Consider the following 18,503-nt stretch of genomic DNA (forward strand, 5'->3'; position numbering starts at 1 on the left):
GAAAGGTCAACATGCTCTTAGGTCTTTCAATTTCTTACCCAGTCGCCAGTCTTACATCGTCCAAATCTACCGGTTATATCGTTCCTGAAGAAATCATTGCGATCTCTTCTGCAAACTAGTCTTACCCTCCTCCTACCTCGATCATCTAGCTTCTGCAATAACTACCGCGTTGTTGCACGAGCCTGTATCTAGTCAGAAGGTTTCTTGGGAATAGTCTACAACGTTATAATCTAGATTTCGGCTTTGTACAGACGGCGACTGGAGTTTTATTTCGCATAGAACTTTTTCATTTCCGATTTACTTACAAAATACTCCAAATACACACGAAACACTTTGAAGATGCATTGCGGCGAAGATGATTTGTCGCCTTACACCTCATTTTGTAATGGTCCTTACAGTTCCTCGATAGCCTCGTCGGCTTCCTCCTCTACGTCGTCAGTTTGGTCCGATGCAGCTTCACAAGCATCCGACAACTCTTCCATCACCAGCGCCTCCTCCGATTCCGAACCTTCATACTTCTGCGCAAATCAACCTCCCCTTCCGACTATCGCAATCGATGTCTGCGAAAAAAATAACATTACAAAATTTTGGCCACAACAAAGGTTACCCGTGGAAATTGCCCCAGAAGAAAGGCAGAACCCCAGAAGGACTAGTGTCGGATCTAGTACCCGCACAGGTCGTCCTCCTACCCTGATACGTCAAGCTGATCGCAAGGTCAACTTTGTTGACAGCCTCGTCGGTAAGCTTACTATGTATTCCTGATGATCCCCAAGTCCATGCGCTCAACCATTCCCCAGATTCTTCGGCTTTGATTGTCGAAGCCATATGGCCCCTTTCAACCGTCGCTTGTAGAAGCGAAATGGGTAAAGGTGTCCTCCCTCTGCGCATCTTCATCCAAGAAACCTTGAGAAGATCAAGGACCAGCTACTCGACTCTTCAAGTCGCCTTGTACTACCTGATCTTGATCAAACCATTTGTACCAAAGACCGATTTTACTATGGAGCAAGCGGATGATACTCAATCATTCCGGGCTTTACAATGTGGTCGACGAATGTTCCTCTCTGCGCTTATTCTCGCATCGAAATATTTGCAAGACAGAAACTACTCGTCTCGCGCTTGGAGTAAGATTTCTGGACTACCCACTTTGGAAATCAATCAAAACGAAATAGCATTCCTCCTCGCTGTGAAGTGGGAGTTGCACATTACCGAGAAAGTTTTTCAACGTTGGACCGACATTGTTTTGAACTATACACCATCATCGCAGCCTCCATCCCCAGGAGCCTCTACTTTGAGTATCGCAGAGCAATCGGTTGAGTGGAAACGAATTGTTCTCCAGCTCAACCCGGAATTGGATAACATAAAAGAAATCACGAGTCCATCTCACAAAGAAGTTTGTGGTCTTCCATTGAGACCTTTCACGCCATTGTCTGCATATCATTTTTCAGGTTCCAATGAGCCCACCTCGTCTCCAAAGCATTATTCACCTCATGTCATGGAGCCATCACCATCAGCCACGTATCCAACTGTTAGACCTGTACCGGCTCTTGGCCTTCTCCCAACTCCACGATTGACTCCCCAGAGTACGGGATACAACACTCCTGCTGTGAGTGCTGCATCTTACATGCTCGGTAAATCATCCATGAGTCTCGCCATGGCACAGACAAACTTCTGCGGCCCGCAAGCGACTGAAAAGTGGGCAGGTCAATTGACCTCATCCCCACAAGGTTATTCCTGCAATCGTCGATCATCCTTGGCCAACTCGGTCTCGTCTATGTCTTCGCCAGAATCAATGGTTTCGGATACTTCATCAAGAACATCTCGTTCATCTTCAATCTCATCTGCATCGTCAGTGACGAGTGCGCCGGTCTCAGCAAAGCTGGATGTCCAGGCGCGTTGTCGATATGCGAAGTTGTGTAGTGAGAAGAAGAATAGAAATGTTATTGTGACAGTGGCCGAATTGTGTGAAAGCTACGACGAAGTTGGGGCCGATGCATTAGATGAAGCCGCACGAACTTTATACGAATTGCACCGCCAATCCGTATCTGTGGACTCATCTAACAGAGTTGATGACAAACCCGCGCATACATCTAACAGAGCTGGTGCTAAACGAAGTAGGACTCATTCACTTGAAGCTTCTCTTCATGATAACGTACGAGACCTGTTGATGACTGGGGGTATGGCACACGTTTTGGCCAAGCCAGGTGGACATGCTAGCGATGTGCAAATTTTGCCAGCGGCATCGTCTGGAAGAAAGAGACTATGTTGTGCGACCGAAGCTGCTCGAGGACTTTCTCAAACAAATATCCACCCAGCTTTTCGCCCGGGAATGTGGGAGGGAATACTAAATTAATACACCTTACCGACTTATACATACACTACAACACACTTGTCACAACAGATTTTCTTTTTCGTTTGTCTTTTTTTAGTTGGTTGGCAAAAGAGACAGTGCAATGGCCACATCTAGCCTTCACGCATCATCACATACCATGGGAATCGGATTTTAGATGGCGTGACTGCATATGCCGTTGATCATTTTATTGGAACACTGGAATTGAGGTCAATGGTACCCGGCTAATTTTCATGGAGATGGGGATAAGGGGAAGGAACATTGGGGGCATATATCGACAGGTTGGGGGATGCTTGTACGATGGTTGGCGAATGCTGGCTTGGCTTTGTTTTTAAATGGGAGTGGGTTGGTCAAGGGTGGAATCAATGCTATGTTGCGCGCGATGAAAATATTATATCATCATTGGTAAACATGTTGGAAGTGGGATGGATGGCGTGGAGTTGGAATCAACCGGTGGAGTTCTTACCTTTTTTATTATTTTACATTACTTTCTTTTCAAGTCAGGACAGATATGATATGGATGGATTTAAGCAGAAATGAATGGTGTGTGTTGGTGTGTTTAGTGGTGATGGTGATGGTGGTGATGAGAATGAATTGGTGGTGGTTGTGGTGATGAAAATTTGTCAGGTCATAGGCAAGATTTTCATGAAACATGGAATATGTATGTCTAACGGACGTTAGATCATAAAAACGTATTTTTCAAATACTATCTACCTACCTATCTATCTACCCTACCTACTACTACTTCTCTCTCGTGTGTGTGTATGTGGTTGATGTTGATGTTGAGGCTTTGGTGTATTGATGTTGATTGATGATTGATGATTAATGATTGATGATTGATGATTGATGATTGATGATTGATAATTGATGATTGATGATTGATGATTGATGATTGATGATTGATGATTGATGATTGATGATTGATGATTGATGATTGATGATTGATGATTGATGATTGATGATTGATGATTGATGATCGATGATTGATGATTGATGATTGATGATTGATGATTGATGATTGATGATTGATGATCGATGATTGATGATCGATGATATATATAAGGTGAGTCTTCCCCGATTCATTTGTTGTATTTTGTTTCATTTCATTCTGTTGTTTCTGGTTTTTGTATAGAGAGCGAGAATGTTGAGAAGTTTAGGGGGGATGGGAATGGGGATGGGGATGGGGATGGGGATGGGGATGGGGATGGGGATGGGGATGGGGATGGGGATGAGGTGAGTTGGGATAGGAGTTGAGGAGAGGTGGGAGAGATATGAGATATTTGAGAGATTTGAGAGATTTGAGAGAGTAGATGAGTGAGTAATAAGTAGGTGAGTTAGTTGATATATAGGTGAGTATGTAAATTGGTATATATAGATGAGTATGTAAATTAGTATATATAGGTGAGTAAATGAGTTGGTAAATAAATTACTAAGTAAGATAAGATGAGAGACGAGATATCTAGGTAATTAATTATAAATTGAGATTTATATTTTGATATATATTAGATTTAGATATAGAGCAGATTTAAATATATATTAGATAAAGATATAGATTAGATTTAGATTTTAGAAGTAGTGTAGATCGATATGCGGATATTTATGTGTTTTGTTTTTATTTGTTCTATTGATTCTACCTATTCATAGAATTCTGAGATTGCGAGACTACGAGATTCTCAGATTACGAGAGTAAGTGAAAGTAAAAGTGAAGGGAAAGGAAAGAGATGGATAGGTTTTAAGAGAGATGAATGAATAAATGAATGGGAAGTTGGGATCTAGAAGTTGAAAGTTAGAAGTTAGAAATTGACATATACAATATATACTAGATATACGATATATAATATATAAATTAGATACAAGTAAATATACGAAATAAAGTAATTTCTATTTCCAGTACTATTTCCTAGAGGAGAGAGGAGAGAGGAGAGAGGGGATAATTATAGATAGATATCTAGATAGGTAGGAGATTAAAGAATAGATAGATAGGTGGAGAGAGTTTGGTTGATTAGAGGTAGAGAAGAGAAGAGAAGATAAAAGAGATTTGGTAAGTGATTTTGTAGGTTTATGATTTTGTGATTTTTACGTTGGGTTTTGGGTTTTTTGAGGGGTTTTGGTGTTTGGATATTTTATTTGGTTATATATGTTGTGTATGAGGGGTTGAAAGATTAATTAATATTTGAATAGAGATGGAGATGGAGATGGAGATGGAAATAGAAATGGAAATGAAGATGGAGATAAAGAAGAGGATAGAGATAGAAATGAAGATGGAGATAGAGATGAAGATAGAAAAGAAGATAGAGATGGAGATGAAGAGGTTTATATATATAAGAGAAAAGGAAAGTAATAGATATAGATGTAGATATAGATATAGATAAAATAGATGTAAATGAGTATTAGATAAGTTTATAGATATAAAATGATTATGGATTTATGTTTATATATTTTGTTTATACTAAATTTTACTCAATATCGAATAAGATATCTTTTTTTAAAGGAAGGGAGTATAGACTATCTAGATATAAGAGAGCTTTAAGAATAATAAGAGATAAAAGAGTTAATAAGATTGAGAAAAGATATATAAGTGATTACTATAGAGAATAAAGATAGATAAGAATGTTTATATTATTTTATTTTATTTTCGTTGATTTTTATATCTGACAATATTTCGACGAAGAGAGAAAGGAGTATATATAATAGAAGTTTAGAAGATAAGATAAGCTTTGATTCTCTCTCTGTATATAAATAGTATAGAGGATTGAATATATCTCTTCTTCATCTTAATCTATTTATAATGATATATAAGGAGAGAAGAGAATAGAAGAGAATAAGAGAATAAGATATTAAATCTTATAAATTATATATAGACTCGAATCCTACGATGTATTCTATAGAAGTTATTAATTTCGAGAGTATAATCGATATATAGAGGTCTATCTGATAAGATGAATAGATAAAAGTACTAATGGTGCTTTTATCTGTATATTCTACTGCTGTATACCTAGTTTTAGTAGATAAACTGAATGTATAAGTGAGTAAGTTAGTTAGTTGGAGTTTGATGAATTTCTATTTCATCTCTATATGATTCTAGTATATGATATGAGATATAAACATATGAATAGTATTATAGAGGTATGTAAATAAAGTAGAAAGGTAGAAACAACATCTGATTCTTATAACACTTCAAAGTCTTCAAGCAGACTCAGAAGTAAGTTCTAATAGAGACTCGGAGAGAATAGAAATCTCATATTTGAGTAAATTGTAAAGATATATCTGATATAGAAACTCTCTAGACTTGTATTAGAACATTAATATATAAATAAATGATATAAAGTCAAATTCAAAAATGGAAACCATAGAGTACAACAGCTGAATTTCCCCGGGTAGTACTTCTCCAAGCTAGTATTCCCAAATAGGAAATCCAGAAGGGGGTGATTTGTAGATATGCAACAAATGATGAAAATCACGGGGTATAGAGAGAGAGAAAGGCTCGATGCTTCCTTGAGTTATGTTTCTACTATACAAAAGGTATCTGAGTATCTGATTGGGAGTGAATTTGTAGATGTTTAGTAACATTGAAGATTGAGGGGGAAATTGAGGGGTAATGAAAAGGATTGAAATTTTTGCTTGGGACATTGGGGTTACGAAATGATTATTGAGGGAAGATTTACGTATCGAATGTTCAACTCGGGATGTTTATCTTGACATTGTGGTTGGTGATGTATAGATGAACAGTCAATAGCACGAATAAAAGTTCAGGAGAAACAACATTCTTTAAAGTATATTCTCGGAATCTTTCTAGAGAACTACATGTAATATCAATTGTCTATCAATTGAAGGTATATTCATCAGCACAGTCAGTTGACCAAGTAACATACATGTGTATAGACAAAATCTCAAAATTCACTCATGCCGTGGGTAGTGATTCCTCCAACTAGCGTGCCAAAATAGGAAATGACTTCCAAAATAGGAAGTCAAGAAGGGGGTGAATTGTAGATGTGCATCAAAAGACATTCTTGATTGTAGAATCACGGGATATGATGTGATGCAGAAGTTTCCGAATCATTCTATGGAGTGTTAGTCCCGGCTACTAGACCCATCGAGTCATTTCTTCGAAAGAGGAATTATTTGACGAGGAGATTGGAGATGGGAATTCGAATCGAACAGGTTTTGCCGGACCTTTTGGTACCAGCCTATCGGATATGGCGGAAGAAAAAATAGAATTGGAATCGTCACTTTGGGCTTGATTAGGCAAGAGGAGCATCATTCTTACTTTCACTATCTCATGTAAATGACGGGTGTGATACAATCATTTACGTATTTCTACCGGATTTTTCAATAGTAAATCATGACGTATGATGACAAAAGGTAAGGACTGTTTATCAATGACAGATCGAGTCCCAAAATTACAAAAAGGATCTGTTTTAGTCCAATGAAATACAACACACATGGAGAGAAAATACAGATATACAACAAACATCGAAACTTCATCAGAGTTGTTGTCATACTATGGGGTATTGTACTGGAGAATCTCAATCATCTTTCTGCAATCTCCCGAAAAGGGTGATTTGCTACTAAACGTGTGACTAGATGATAGATATGACAACCACAAATACTGACTAGACTTTTCTAGTCTTAACCTAAAAATTATTGTGGCAGAAATGGGCGAGCATTCTCTTGATGTGCCACGAACGAGATAGACAACACACGAAAAGGAGGCCTTCTTTACCAATCCTATACTAACGCAACTTAATCTTTACTTTAAATCAGAATTTTCACAGAACTGATTAGATTATTCCGATTTACCGGATGGATGAAGTTCATCATACATGCTAATCACTGATTAACCATTAGTACAATCAAAAAAGATGATCACACTCCGTCGGTGAATGTGACTCACCAAATATATGTTTTCATTCAGGGAAAATTTGAGCACTAGCTCAATAAAGTAGGAAATTCTCAAGGAGGTGATTTAGAGACACGCAAAATCGATTTTTTTTCATCGGATTTCTAGAGCTAGAGCTGGAGCTAGAGCTAGGTCGCGAGATATGAGGTGATATACCAAGAGAATTTATCTAGTTCATCCCAAGAGTCCATAAGAAATGACGAGACGACATTGTGGAAACGGTGTTCAATACTTTAAGTTTGGACGAAGTGAGTTAGATCATAGATCTTCATGATTTGTGGGGAGCATCAAGCTATCAACGTACTATTGGTTACTGTGGAGATCTATGTAGATGAGGCTCTGCAATCTAGCGTGCGGGGGATGGAAATTTCTAATGACCACTTTTGTTAGTCAAGTCTGAAAAGATCTTGGGGAAGGTTGGATGAAAAGTAATGGGGGGGATTGAGGAAAGACGAGGGTTTGATGGGTAAGCAAGAGGTTGAGATTCATCTCTTTGATAATAGCTTATCTTGGAATGAATATTCGACCTTTCAATAACTGTTAGGTATATGAAATCTCTGTTGCTCCGTCAATTTTCGCAAAGTATAATCTGTGGGATTTGAGTGAGATGTACTAGTGACTAGCAATGAAGCTTGGCTAGATTTTTCTCGGTCTGGTCAGAAGATAGGTATGATATGAGCAATTTTGAATCTAAGTTTTATTTTAGAAAGACAAATATGCTGTCTCTGTGATCCAAGTCTTTATTCATAGACTAGTATTGAAGAAGAGGATCCTGTCAGAGGTGGATAATGTCCTCAGTTGGCATAGTGCTCGAGTTTCTCGAACATCGAAACACAGAGAAAGCACCAGTACAAAAATGATGTGTGGAACTAACTACTAAAATCAAAATACTTGAACTTTAAAAGCTGATAAAGTACTAATTGCAACTATTACTCATCTGGGACTCCGAAAAAATGATGATAGAAGCTTGAACTTAGCTTTGATGGAGGAGGTCTATCACCCCGCATCAAAAAAAGACCGCAGGACTTGGGTTTACTACTACTTACACCAAATAAGAAGACACTTGCGTCCAAATTAGCCAATTTACAACCTTCAAGCACGCAATAATTGAGTCATCACCTAGTAAACTATGAAAAAGTGCAAGATCGTCATCAAAATTTTATTTTTAGGCCAAACTTTGTGCGTAATGTCAATATTCTCTACTAAACTTGAGTAGATCACATCTAATAGTTCCAAGAAGAGCGAAAATTTTCTCCAAACTATTGAAACTCTGCTATCAAGTAGCTCCAAAGAACCGATAGCCAGAATTCTCAATTACTATAAAGCGATTGGAAATTCCCTACTTCTCTGATTTTTTTTTTGAATCTCGAAATATCAAACATCGATCAAGACAGTACACACACCATTACCACACTTGACTACACGACAACACTTCAACACTTCAACATACAACATACAACAACACTTTACCATCAACGACAATAAGATATCAGGATGCATTTCTCAAAAGCTGCCATCACTGCCATCTTGGCCTTCACCTCAGTACAAGGTTTACCAACTGTAAGTTATACTTCCATCTCCTCTTAGATACTCTCAATGCAGACGAGCAATCAAAGGCATTCAATAACCGAACTTGATTGGGACACTCAAGTCACTTGAGGCACCAAGCTTGTTTTGGACATTGAAAGCTTCTTATTGTTTTACTAGTTCTATGGTTCAGACCCTTGAACTCTTGAATCAACCCAGTGAACTTTAGCTAACAAATCGTAGCAAAAACGCTGTGACACATGCGGCGGTGTTTCCGACAAAGAATCTAAGATTGAAGATTCTCAAAAATTGCCTGTAAAGTATATGCGAATCATGCCATGGGGAGACTTTTGTGAAAAATGTCCACCAAAGGAATTTTTCGAAGCCGGTGGGGCTGGACATGGCATGACTCCAAACGGCATGATGGGAGAATTCGTTGCTGGCCTTTGCAATCTACACTGTGGGACTGACTATCCCGAGTCCTACCCTAACATTCTCCAACCTAGAGTTACTCTCTCTCCATCTGAATCAAACACTACCCAGCCTGAACTTGTTACTCCTCAATCCGAATCAACCACCACCCAACCTGAAATTACCGCTTCCCAATCTGCAGGTCAAGAATATTCTGAAATCAAGTCAGATGATTACAAAGACAATAATTACACTATCCAATTTGAAGCTGACGATATCATTGACTTCAAGGCTGAACAGAAGGGCACTTGCACTACTGAAGGCATTTTCAGCTGTATTTCTGGAACATCGTTCCAACAATGCGCCAGCGGTACCTGGAGTGTTGCTCAAAACATGGCTCCAGGAACTGTTTGTGTAGCTGGAAACGGGTATGGTTTGAGCACTGTAGCAGCCGAAAAGAGAACGACGACGACCCAGGATATCCAGAATTCTACTTCAGAGGAAATGATGACCATGGTAGAGAAGAAACCTGTTGAAAAGAGATTGTGGATCCAAATTTTCAAATGGCAATTCTTCGGACCCAAACCACCAGTGCACCTTACTCCAGAGGAGCAGAAAGAGAAGGACACCGCAGCAGAAATCAAATATTCCAAGGAATTTCATCAATACGGTGGACATGGAGATCTCAAGAAGGAAGCCGAGGAAAAGAAAGCTGCCGATGAGAAACATGCCAAAGAATTTCATCAATTTGGCGGTGTCAACAAGGAAGACGAGAAGAAGAAAGCTGAGGAGAAGAAAGTTGCCGACGAGAAATACGCCAAAGAATTTCACCAATTTGGCGGTATTAAGACGGAAGCTGAGAAGAAGAAAGCCAAGGAGGAGGAGAAAAAAGCACTTGCTTGGAAACAATTTGGACCCAAGGATGGAGAAAAGCAAGAATAATTTGAAGTAAGAGATACAAGGCTCTGGAGTTGGGAAATTTGTTTAATATGTTTGCTGGGATTTGTTCTTGTTTTGTAATTCTTTTCGTGTGATTATGATACTCCATATAGCGGATGGTAGATCTCACACTCGCGCAGTTAAATTTGTTTTGTAATTTCGTGTGAATACGATACTCCATATAGCGGATGGTAGATCTCACACTCGCGTCGTTGAATCTGTTTTGTAATTTCGTGTGAATATGATACTCCATATAGCGGATGGTAGATCTCACACTCGCGCAGTTAAATTTGTTTTGTGATTCTTTTCGTGTGAATACGATACTCCATATAGCGGATGGCAGATCTCACACGCGCGTAATATAGATTGATATAATAAATTGAGGAATTTGTTCAACAAGATCCGATATAGCTTGACTGTCTGGGACCCGATACGTGAAGGAGGATGACGTAAACGAAGTGAATTGAAGAGTGGCCATATGAATGTAAAGAACAAACGCAAAAATTAGATCATTCAAATCCCTCGAGGAATCCAGTCATGACTATGACTGCATTGTCTCGTATTTTCGTATAAAAGGCGGGGAAATACAGATTGTCTGACACAGCATAGCTACAGCCCTACGCAGACACAGAGTAGAGAATATCTAGATCTCTTCGCTTACTAATTATGTTCTCAACACCCAATCACACTCCCGAAGTTGACTGCGGAATAATCCAAGGAAAGGATAATAAAAGTATACATAACCGACCTAAAAGCAGTGGCGTAGAGGTGCAAACTTACAAGTACTCAGGAAGTCCTGACTCTACCGTCGCGATGAAAGTTGAGTCAAGAATGTGTTAGAATTGAAGAGATTGCTGAAACCTTGAAGTTTGGAGCTGAGAAATGTACTTACTTACAGGGTTGTAAGCGCGCGCAAGGCTGTGTTGAACTCATAATAGTAGATGCGAATCATGCGAATGAAGCGAAAGGTCCTGGCCATAGGTTGTTGAAACAAACCAAATATAAATCACGAGCTGCGATTGGTTCAAATTTTCGTAGATGAAGGCAAGGGTCCTCATTGTCCACACAGAATCTGCCATCGTAGTGTGCACTCACACGAAGATATAATCTATTGGCGAAGCATATGCATGAATGTCCGAATCGGTGTCAAGTAAGGCTTTGTGCAGGGCTTCTTTGGTAACAACATCGAACCGACTCTAGGGTAGCATTGCATATTTTTCACATGACATGTAAAGCGAAGGTGCCCAGTCTGTGCCTCTACGGTTCTGTTTAAATACCTGCTTTGCGTTTTTACAAGTAGGTATTAATGAAGGTGTGAAAGTTGCCTGTTTAATGTGTTGGGCTGTTAAAGTTAGCCATGGTTTCTCTTGAAGTATTTCAGGAGCAGTTCCATAAGTTGAAAGAGGTTGAGGAGGGAAAGGATCAACTCATTGGGGTTAGTCGTTTGTCTTTCTGCCCCGCACAATACTAACGGACGATTTTATTGGTAGAAACTGTTTGCCCGCATCAACGAGTTGGAAAGTGGTCTGACGGAGACGAAGTTACATCTTGAGAGAGAACAGGATACTGCGAAATTATACCAGTCGAAACTCTCTGATGTTCAGGTGAATCTTGCGAGAATCGAAGAGAGAATTGTATGGCTGGCCAATGATTGCTCTTGAAAACATCGTTATTGACAACATTCGAAGGATTCCAATAGTTATGTGTCGGTTCTCATTGATGGTGATTGCATGACGGTATGTACAGATGCAACTTTTCCTAGCCATCAAATTCGTACTTTGGCAGTCACTAAATGTTGAAAGTTTTGCGATGATCTCATCAAATCCTCTCAGCAAGGAGGGCTAGAGACAGTCCATCGCCTAAGAACAAAAGTGGGCGATTATCTTTCAACGGAGCTTGAGTTACCAAGCCAGATTTCAATCCGCATTCGAGTGTATGCAAATAAGAAAGGCTTGGCATTGGCCTACAGTAACAATGAAATCATAGGTAATGCAGATGATTTTGATATGTTTGTTCGCGGTTTCAATATGGGACACCCCATGTGCGATTTTGTGGATGCAGGTGATGGTAAGGAGTGTGCGGATTCGAAGCTGAAAGGTACTTTTCCTGAATTCATGAAAAATGAAATCTGTTGGAATGGAAAATTCGTTACTGACCCTCTTCGTAGAACGTTTCACGCACGATATGGCTGATGTCCAATGCCGAGCGGTTATCTTTGGTGGTTCAGCAGATAATGGCTACGCGCGAATTCTCCAGCCATATGTAGGAAATGTTGCAAAGAGTAATCGACTTGTCTTGCTTGAAGGGCCTCCATTTGCTAAAGAATTAGCAATAATGAAGGAAAATTTCCTCGTTGCTCGCTTCCCGGGTGTGTTCAGAAACACAAAGTTATCAGTTCGGCGAGTATCATTACCAACCACACCTCCTAGAAGTTCCACCCCAGATACGCCCAGCTATGCTACAAGAATGCTGAGTAATGTCGTTTCGGATGCTGTGAGTATGGAGGAAAGCAGCGATTCTTCAGTGGCTATTCCGGCACGAACTAAGTATGCAGTACTTCACAATCGCAAAGGACAGCGTCTCGATGCCATCATTTCCCCGCCTTCATCACTCGTTACTTTGATGAGAAACACAAAACATTGCAACATGTTTCATATTTTTGGAGAATGTCCGTATAAGAAGTGTAATTTCTTGCACGGGATAAGGCTTGACGAAAAAGCAATCGACGCTCGACGATTCATCTCACGCTTCAAACCATGTCCCTCCAAGTTGAATTGCGAAGATGAAAATTGTTTATCGGGGCATCAATGTCCTGACAAGGCGTGTGCAAGAATTGGAAAAGGCTGCAAATTCAGCAAGGACATGCATAACGTTGATAGATCTTAAGAGGACTATAGTGGTGGCGTGGACGTGTTGGTTCGTTAGGATCTGGGAGATGAGGTAATATACTCACTCGTGTTTTGCGTACTAGGCAGTATTGGAGGTCTCGAGTTTGATATTCTTCATATACTCGAGTAAGGTTCAACAAAGCTTGAGAAGGGACGATTGTGCTTTATTCATTCATTGGTTTCCGCATAAGTACAAACGAATAGATCGAACAATCAATCAATCAATCAATCAATATCGTACTTGCCCAGGTTGTGCAGGTGCAGGTGTGTCGTGAAAGCTAATGAGCCACACACATGAGCCACACATCTTATGTGGACGCCCGATTCCAACCAGTGACCTCGGGATACAATTGATGGAGTTTCAGTCGCAAATACACGTTCGAAAAGAATTAAGATAAGAAAGCTCATACAAGTACCTAGGTATCTAACATTGTTCTTCAGGTATACCATACGATCATGAAAAGCATACCAGTATCATCTACCAACGCTCCTAAGCAACCTGTGAAGTCTATAATATAAGCAAGAGAATTCTCGATGCGAAAGCCTATCTTATATCTCATATTAACAAATAAATGCGGGCACAGAAATAAACAACCTATAAGGGCGAGACCATCAATATCACATGTCCCTAAAATTTGTAGGTAATACTTGACAGTGCTGACTCTATTCCGAGCCTCCATCAAAACATAGATGGCGATATGACTGTAACATTGAAATACCTGACAGATCATTTCGAAAAGCCTGACGAGATCTGACTAGACCTGATTTCGAATACTTGAATTTAATAGTCAATAAACCAAAAGTATAGCACGTCATATGGATTTTTCAGCCCAAAATGTTTTTTGTACGAAGGAGCGAGGCCCGTTGGGTCACGTGACATATCGAGAAACTATATCATTTCAGAAATCCTTCGGATTCCTTTCTAGTTCTTTATAGAATTTTTCTATATATATTATTACTTAACTTCTAATAAAATTTAAAAGTTTTAAATAATTTGAATGATTTGAATGATTTGAATGATTTGAATAATTTGAATAATTTGAATGATTTGAATGATTTGAATAATTTGAATGATTTGAATGATTTGAATGATTTGAATGATTTGAATGATTTGAATGATTTGAATGATTTGAATGATTTGAATGATTTGAATGATTTGAATGATTTGAATGATTTGAATGATTTGAATGATTTGAATGATTTGAATGATTTGAATAATTTGAATAATTTGAATGATTTGAATGATTTAAAAGATTGAAAAGTTTCAAAAGATTTAAAAGATGAAATTATAAATATAAAATTAAAAAATTATTCTAAATTAAAAAATTCATATAGAGTATTATATAAAAAAACAAAGAGGTAAACTCTATTAATAATCCTCGGCTATTCCTACCTACCTAGGAGGAAATAAGGGGTTTTTATATCCGTAGTATAATAGATATAGTATAAAAGAGTAGAAGGTAGTAGGGTTATAAAGTAGTCCTTCGTAAATACTACAGATAAGTTATTAAAATATAACACCTCCGGTGGAGAAGAGGAGGAATAGGCTCTATATAATATATTATAAAACGTATAAGGAGGTAGATAGGAACTGATTGCTTTTTCTAATGTTACGGAAGTCACCGTATAGTGTAACCTTACAAGTACTAATCCCGATACTCCTTTGGAGTATTCACTCTCATGATTACTAACACTATTTTATTCATTTAATTTGTGTGCCCTATATACCTAATTAGGCGAGTACCTTGCTCGATCAGGGTATATAAAGCAGGTGTAATCCTTATAATTATACTTCAAGTCAATCTAGTTTATTATTACTCTATATACCTACCTCCTAATCAAAGTAACTATTAGACCTAGCTATTACCTCCGTAATATCTAAACTATACAAAGAAGATTTATAAATACTAGCTATAGAAAGAGGTCATATAACCAGTACTAAGTTTCACTTACAGTAGAACCGCTATATAGTTAATTAAATACTCTTATCTAATTTCAAAAAAAGCTACTAAGCAGTCGATTAAATACTATAATAAATATAAAAAACCTATGAATATAAGCGATTTAATAGATATAGAACGAATACTTTCTTAAAACTCTAAATGCTGACTAATATATAGATTGAAGTTATTTAGAATATACTTATTCTATAGGGGGTTTATTCAATTATTATATATTATTTATTATATTCCTTTATTATTTTTGTAATACTATTAGAGTAAACTTTAGTTATTTTAAAGCTTTTCAATATTCAAAATAATTAAATATAGTGGTTTTGAAGTTTTAGAGTGATGGTGAGTAAGTGTTAGTTAGTTTAGTATAACTTTTATATATTACTGTTATAGGGTATATATATAGTAGTAAGCTATTAGGACTTCGATCCCTGATACTATACCTTTTGAACAGATTGTGTGCGTGGTGTAGTGGTAAAGCTTACAACTCCTATTGTATCCGCTTACGTAACAATTACTCTATTAATATTATATAGTAATTGAGTAGAAAAAGGAAAGAAAGTATAATACCCCTATTAATTAATTCAAAGCTATTAGATATAACTATATTCAATCTTAAAACTGAGGTATATCAATTTAATCCCTATAATTACTCTTAGGGCTCGTTCGGATCGATTTGTTTTTAAATATTAGACTAATATATTAGTCTAATATAATGTTTACTAAATATAATATTATATCTAATATATATTAGCTCAAATAAATGTATTTACCGAATATAATAGTAGATCTAATAAAATATTGAGTTTAATAATATTAAAATAATAAATATAACAAATTTTCTCAATCTTTTTTATATAGTATTTAATAGTAAGTAATTTTGGAGATTTAGTTAAACTAATATATTTGAGAAAAAGTGTTATCTTCTTCATTTTCAATTTAATTTCTTTATTTTCAACTCAACCTTGTATATCCCAATATTACCCCAAATATATTAGCTTCATTTAAATATCAATATTTCAAATCCCTTATCATTTTATTATTATTAGAGATTTCACTAATAAAATAAAAAATCGATTCGAACGAACCCTTATTCTTTAACCACTTCGAATTTAAATTTATTATTAGCTTTAATCAGATTATATTATTCTAGATTAGAAGATTACGATAGCTTCGAGTTTATATCCATTATATATCCGTTTCAATAATTGTATCTGTTGTACCGCAGATTCTATATTACAGGGGTAGTATAACCATCATATATGACCCCAATTCTCTATACGGTAGGTACGACATATCTTCATCTCGGCTCCACTAACTATATCCACCCGCAATCTTCCACCCCACCACGCCTCTTACATCAAAAGGAAAACGCAAACGCAAAACATTGTATAAAGACATATCTCAAAAAGAAGCAAAAGGGTTGTTCTCTCAGGCGCGAGTCGAACGCGCGACATCCAGATCACGTGAGCAGTTACAGTCTGACGTCATAAACCAACTAGACGACCGAGAGTGATGTTCGAGTGAACTCGAATTGGTCATTTTACCATTAAGGCAAATTGTTGATGAGATGTGGTGTTAAATTAAAATATAATTGAACCACAGAAGCTCAAATTAAAGAAATAATTCAACGTCGGGTAACATCGGTCAAACGGTTAAGCCGAATGCGAGGATCTTCCATTCTGTGTAATTTCTACATTCTGTTTTGCTAATAATATTATTTTCCAGTGAACCTCAAAACAAAAGCCTTTCCATATACTCTCTCCAAATAGGCTCCCTGTGATTCCATTCTTCGATTGTTTGCTGGAGCTACATGTGTTGTACAAATTCTTATCTTCGGTACTTTCCACCCTCCGGAACCCAGTGCACGTAGGATATTGACACACTCCTCTTCCTCTCCAATGCTGGTGTTCCCAAGATCTACAAAGCAAACCAACGCCACATCAGCCCTCAAGTGAGTAGGCTTAACGACTATGACCAATTCGTCCAAGTTTTTGAACTCCAAGAGAGCTGAATTCTTGTACGGTAAACAAGGTTCCGAGGCGGCCTGGCGATCATCAGAGTGTCTCGAATCCAAAGAGAACTCTGTAGGATTCTCGGCACCATATTCGTCGTCTTTAGATTCTATCTGTTCAAGATATGAATTTTCCAATCTCTGCAATTTTGGGATGTTCGTGATGCCATGTTCGCCGCTTGCAGGCTGTCTCAATTCGAAGGGAAAGTCTATCAAGCTCGACAACTCTGAGAAATTATCCACCGCCAGTCTTCGCACTCGTTGTTTATCTTGATCGAAGTTTTGGAACAATCGTTGTATGAAAGATAGATATGGAATTTCTTCGGTAGTACTCCAAGCTACGCTAAAATATATAGTGTCCGTATCGAAGTTGACCATGGGTGGCTTCTCGTGAGGACTTGGAGAAGCTAAGTGATATTTGGAGATCTGGGTAAGGGTCACGTCTGAGCTAAGAAGAGTATAGAATGGCAGCAGCAATTCTCGAGCTTCGTGGTTGATTTGTAAGAGGGCAATAGGTGCAGTCACTCTAACATGATGTTTGGTGGTAAGGGGATCCCATGCTTCGGTCGGAGTTGTGCGTGGTCTGACTTCGATGATTCGAGGGAAAAGAGCAGGAGTATAACGCCAAATGTGATGTCGTAGCTCGAGGTACAAGTCAGGAAAGCAGCGGAAAGTATTTTCTGCTCCATTTGCTGCCCTCATTGTTTGTTAGTGCTTCTAGCAATTGTATGTCGGAATTGGGATAAATTGGAATATAGGTGTTTGAAAACTTTGATTCATGGGTCGTATGACTTCAGTCGAATTTGATCTTAATTCAAAATTATGGATTAATATTAGCAGGTGCATGAGATTTTCTTATGAGGAAGGTTCTGCCAATTGGATGTTCCTTCTGTTTTGGCAGGCGTCAAAATTTTATTAGACTTGTTTTTACCTTGTCTGGCTCTGTCGTATGGCTTCTTTCTTTTCTTTCTTTCTTTTTCTGATGCCACCTGTGTTGCCTAGCCACTCCTGTTTCGTTCGGGTTATAATACGAATAAATCAGCATATATGACGGCTTATTTAGTTTCTTCGACAAAGATCTTTACTCCATAACCTCCAATCGAACGGATTGAGAATTTCACATGGACACTTTCAACTCTCCCATATCTTCACAATATTCAAAACACCATCTGGGATGACTTGCAACCTCCTGTTACAACACAAGCATTCCTCTCATCTTTAAAACCTCATTTTTTCCTCGGCGGGGAGTATTCACGCTAGGTTGATCTTCTCAAGTCATATGCTCGACCCAAATCTTCAGTTTTGGAAACACAACATCAATTAGGGTTAAGAATACTGCACAACTTTCATTTCGGGAGACACACTGTGTTTTGTTTTGGCAAAGATAGGCATCTTAACAATCTCGAATGTTCAGTGCTGCGTCTTGAATCTTGATAGACTCAATTTGGGCCTAGCTGATTATCGATAGTCCAAACTACAGGCCGAGGATCCGAAGCTTCCAATTCCCAAACTCACTTAGATCATG

At 38.0% G+C, this 18,503-nt stretch overlaps 4 protein-coding genes across 4 annotated transcripts; 3 read left to right on the top strand and 1 right to left on the bottom strand.

Moving 5' to 3' along the window:
• Positions 1-339: 339 nt before the first annotated feature.
• EAE98_003363 (uncharacterized protein) lies at positions 340-2,350 on the top strand (the record flags this gene model as incomplete). The annotated part of the gene is made up of 2 exons (XM_038950983.1): positions 340-739; positions 798-2,350. The coding sequence occupies 2 exons, from the start codon at positions 340-342 to the stop codon at positions 2,348-2,350; spliced, it is 1,953 nt and encodes a 650-aa protein (XP_038812447.1).
• Positions 2,351-8,741: 6,391 nt separating this feature from the next.
• Positions 8,742-10,127, top strand: EAE98_003364 (uncharacterized protein; the record flags this gene model as incomplete). The annotated part of the gene is made up of 2 exons (XM_038950984.1): positions 8,742-8,807; positions 9,018-10,127. The coding sequence occupies 2 exons, from the start codon at positions 8,742-8,744 to the stop codon at positions 10,125-10,127; spliced, it is 1,176 nt and encodes a 391-aa protein (XP_038812448.1).
• Positions 10,128-11,424: 1,297 nt separating this feature from the next.
• EAE98_003365 (uncharacterized protein) lies at positions 11,425-13,298 on the top strand. The gene is made up of 5 exons (XM_038950985.1): positions 11,425-11,559; positions 11,615-11,758; positions 11,813-11,860; positions 11,927-12,221; positions 12,292-13,298. The coding sequence occupies exons 1-5, from the start codon at positions 11,482-11,484 to the stop codon at positions 13,008-13,010; spliced, it is 1,284 nt and encodes a 427-aa protein (XP_038812449.1). The 5' UTR covers positions 11,425-11,481; the 3' UTR covers positions 13,011-13,298.
• A 3,383-nt stretch (positions 13,299-16,681) lies between these two features.
• On the bottom strand, positions 16,682-17,680 carry EAE98_003366 (uncharacterized protein; the record flags this gene model as incomplete). Its single annotated transcript, XM_038950986.1, has 1 exon — positions 16,682-17,680. The coding sequence occupies one exon, from the start codon at positions 17,678-17,680 to the stop codon at positions 16,682-16,684; it is 999 nt and encodes a 332-aa protein (XP_038812450.1).
• Between the last annotated feature and the right edge of the window lie 823 nt (positions 17,681-18,503).

The sequence above is a fragment of the Botrytis deweyae genome, assembly GCF_014898535.1.
Source record: "Botrytis deweyae strain B1 chromosome Unknown BDEW_006, whole genome shotgun sequence".
NCBI lineage: Eukaryota > Fungi > Ascomycota > Leotiomycetes > Helotiales > Sclerotiniaceae > Botrytis > Botrytis deweyae.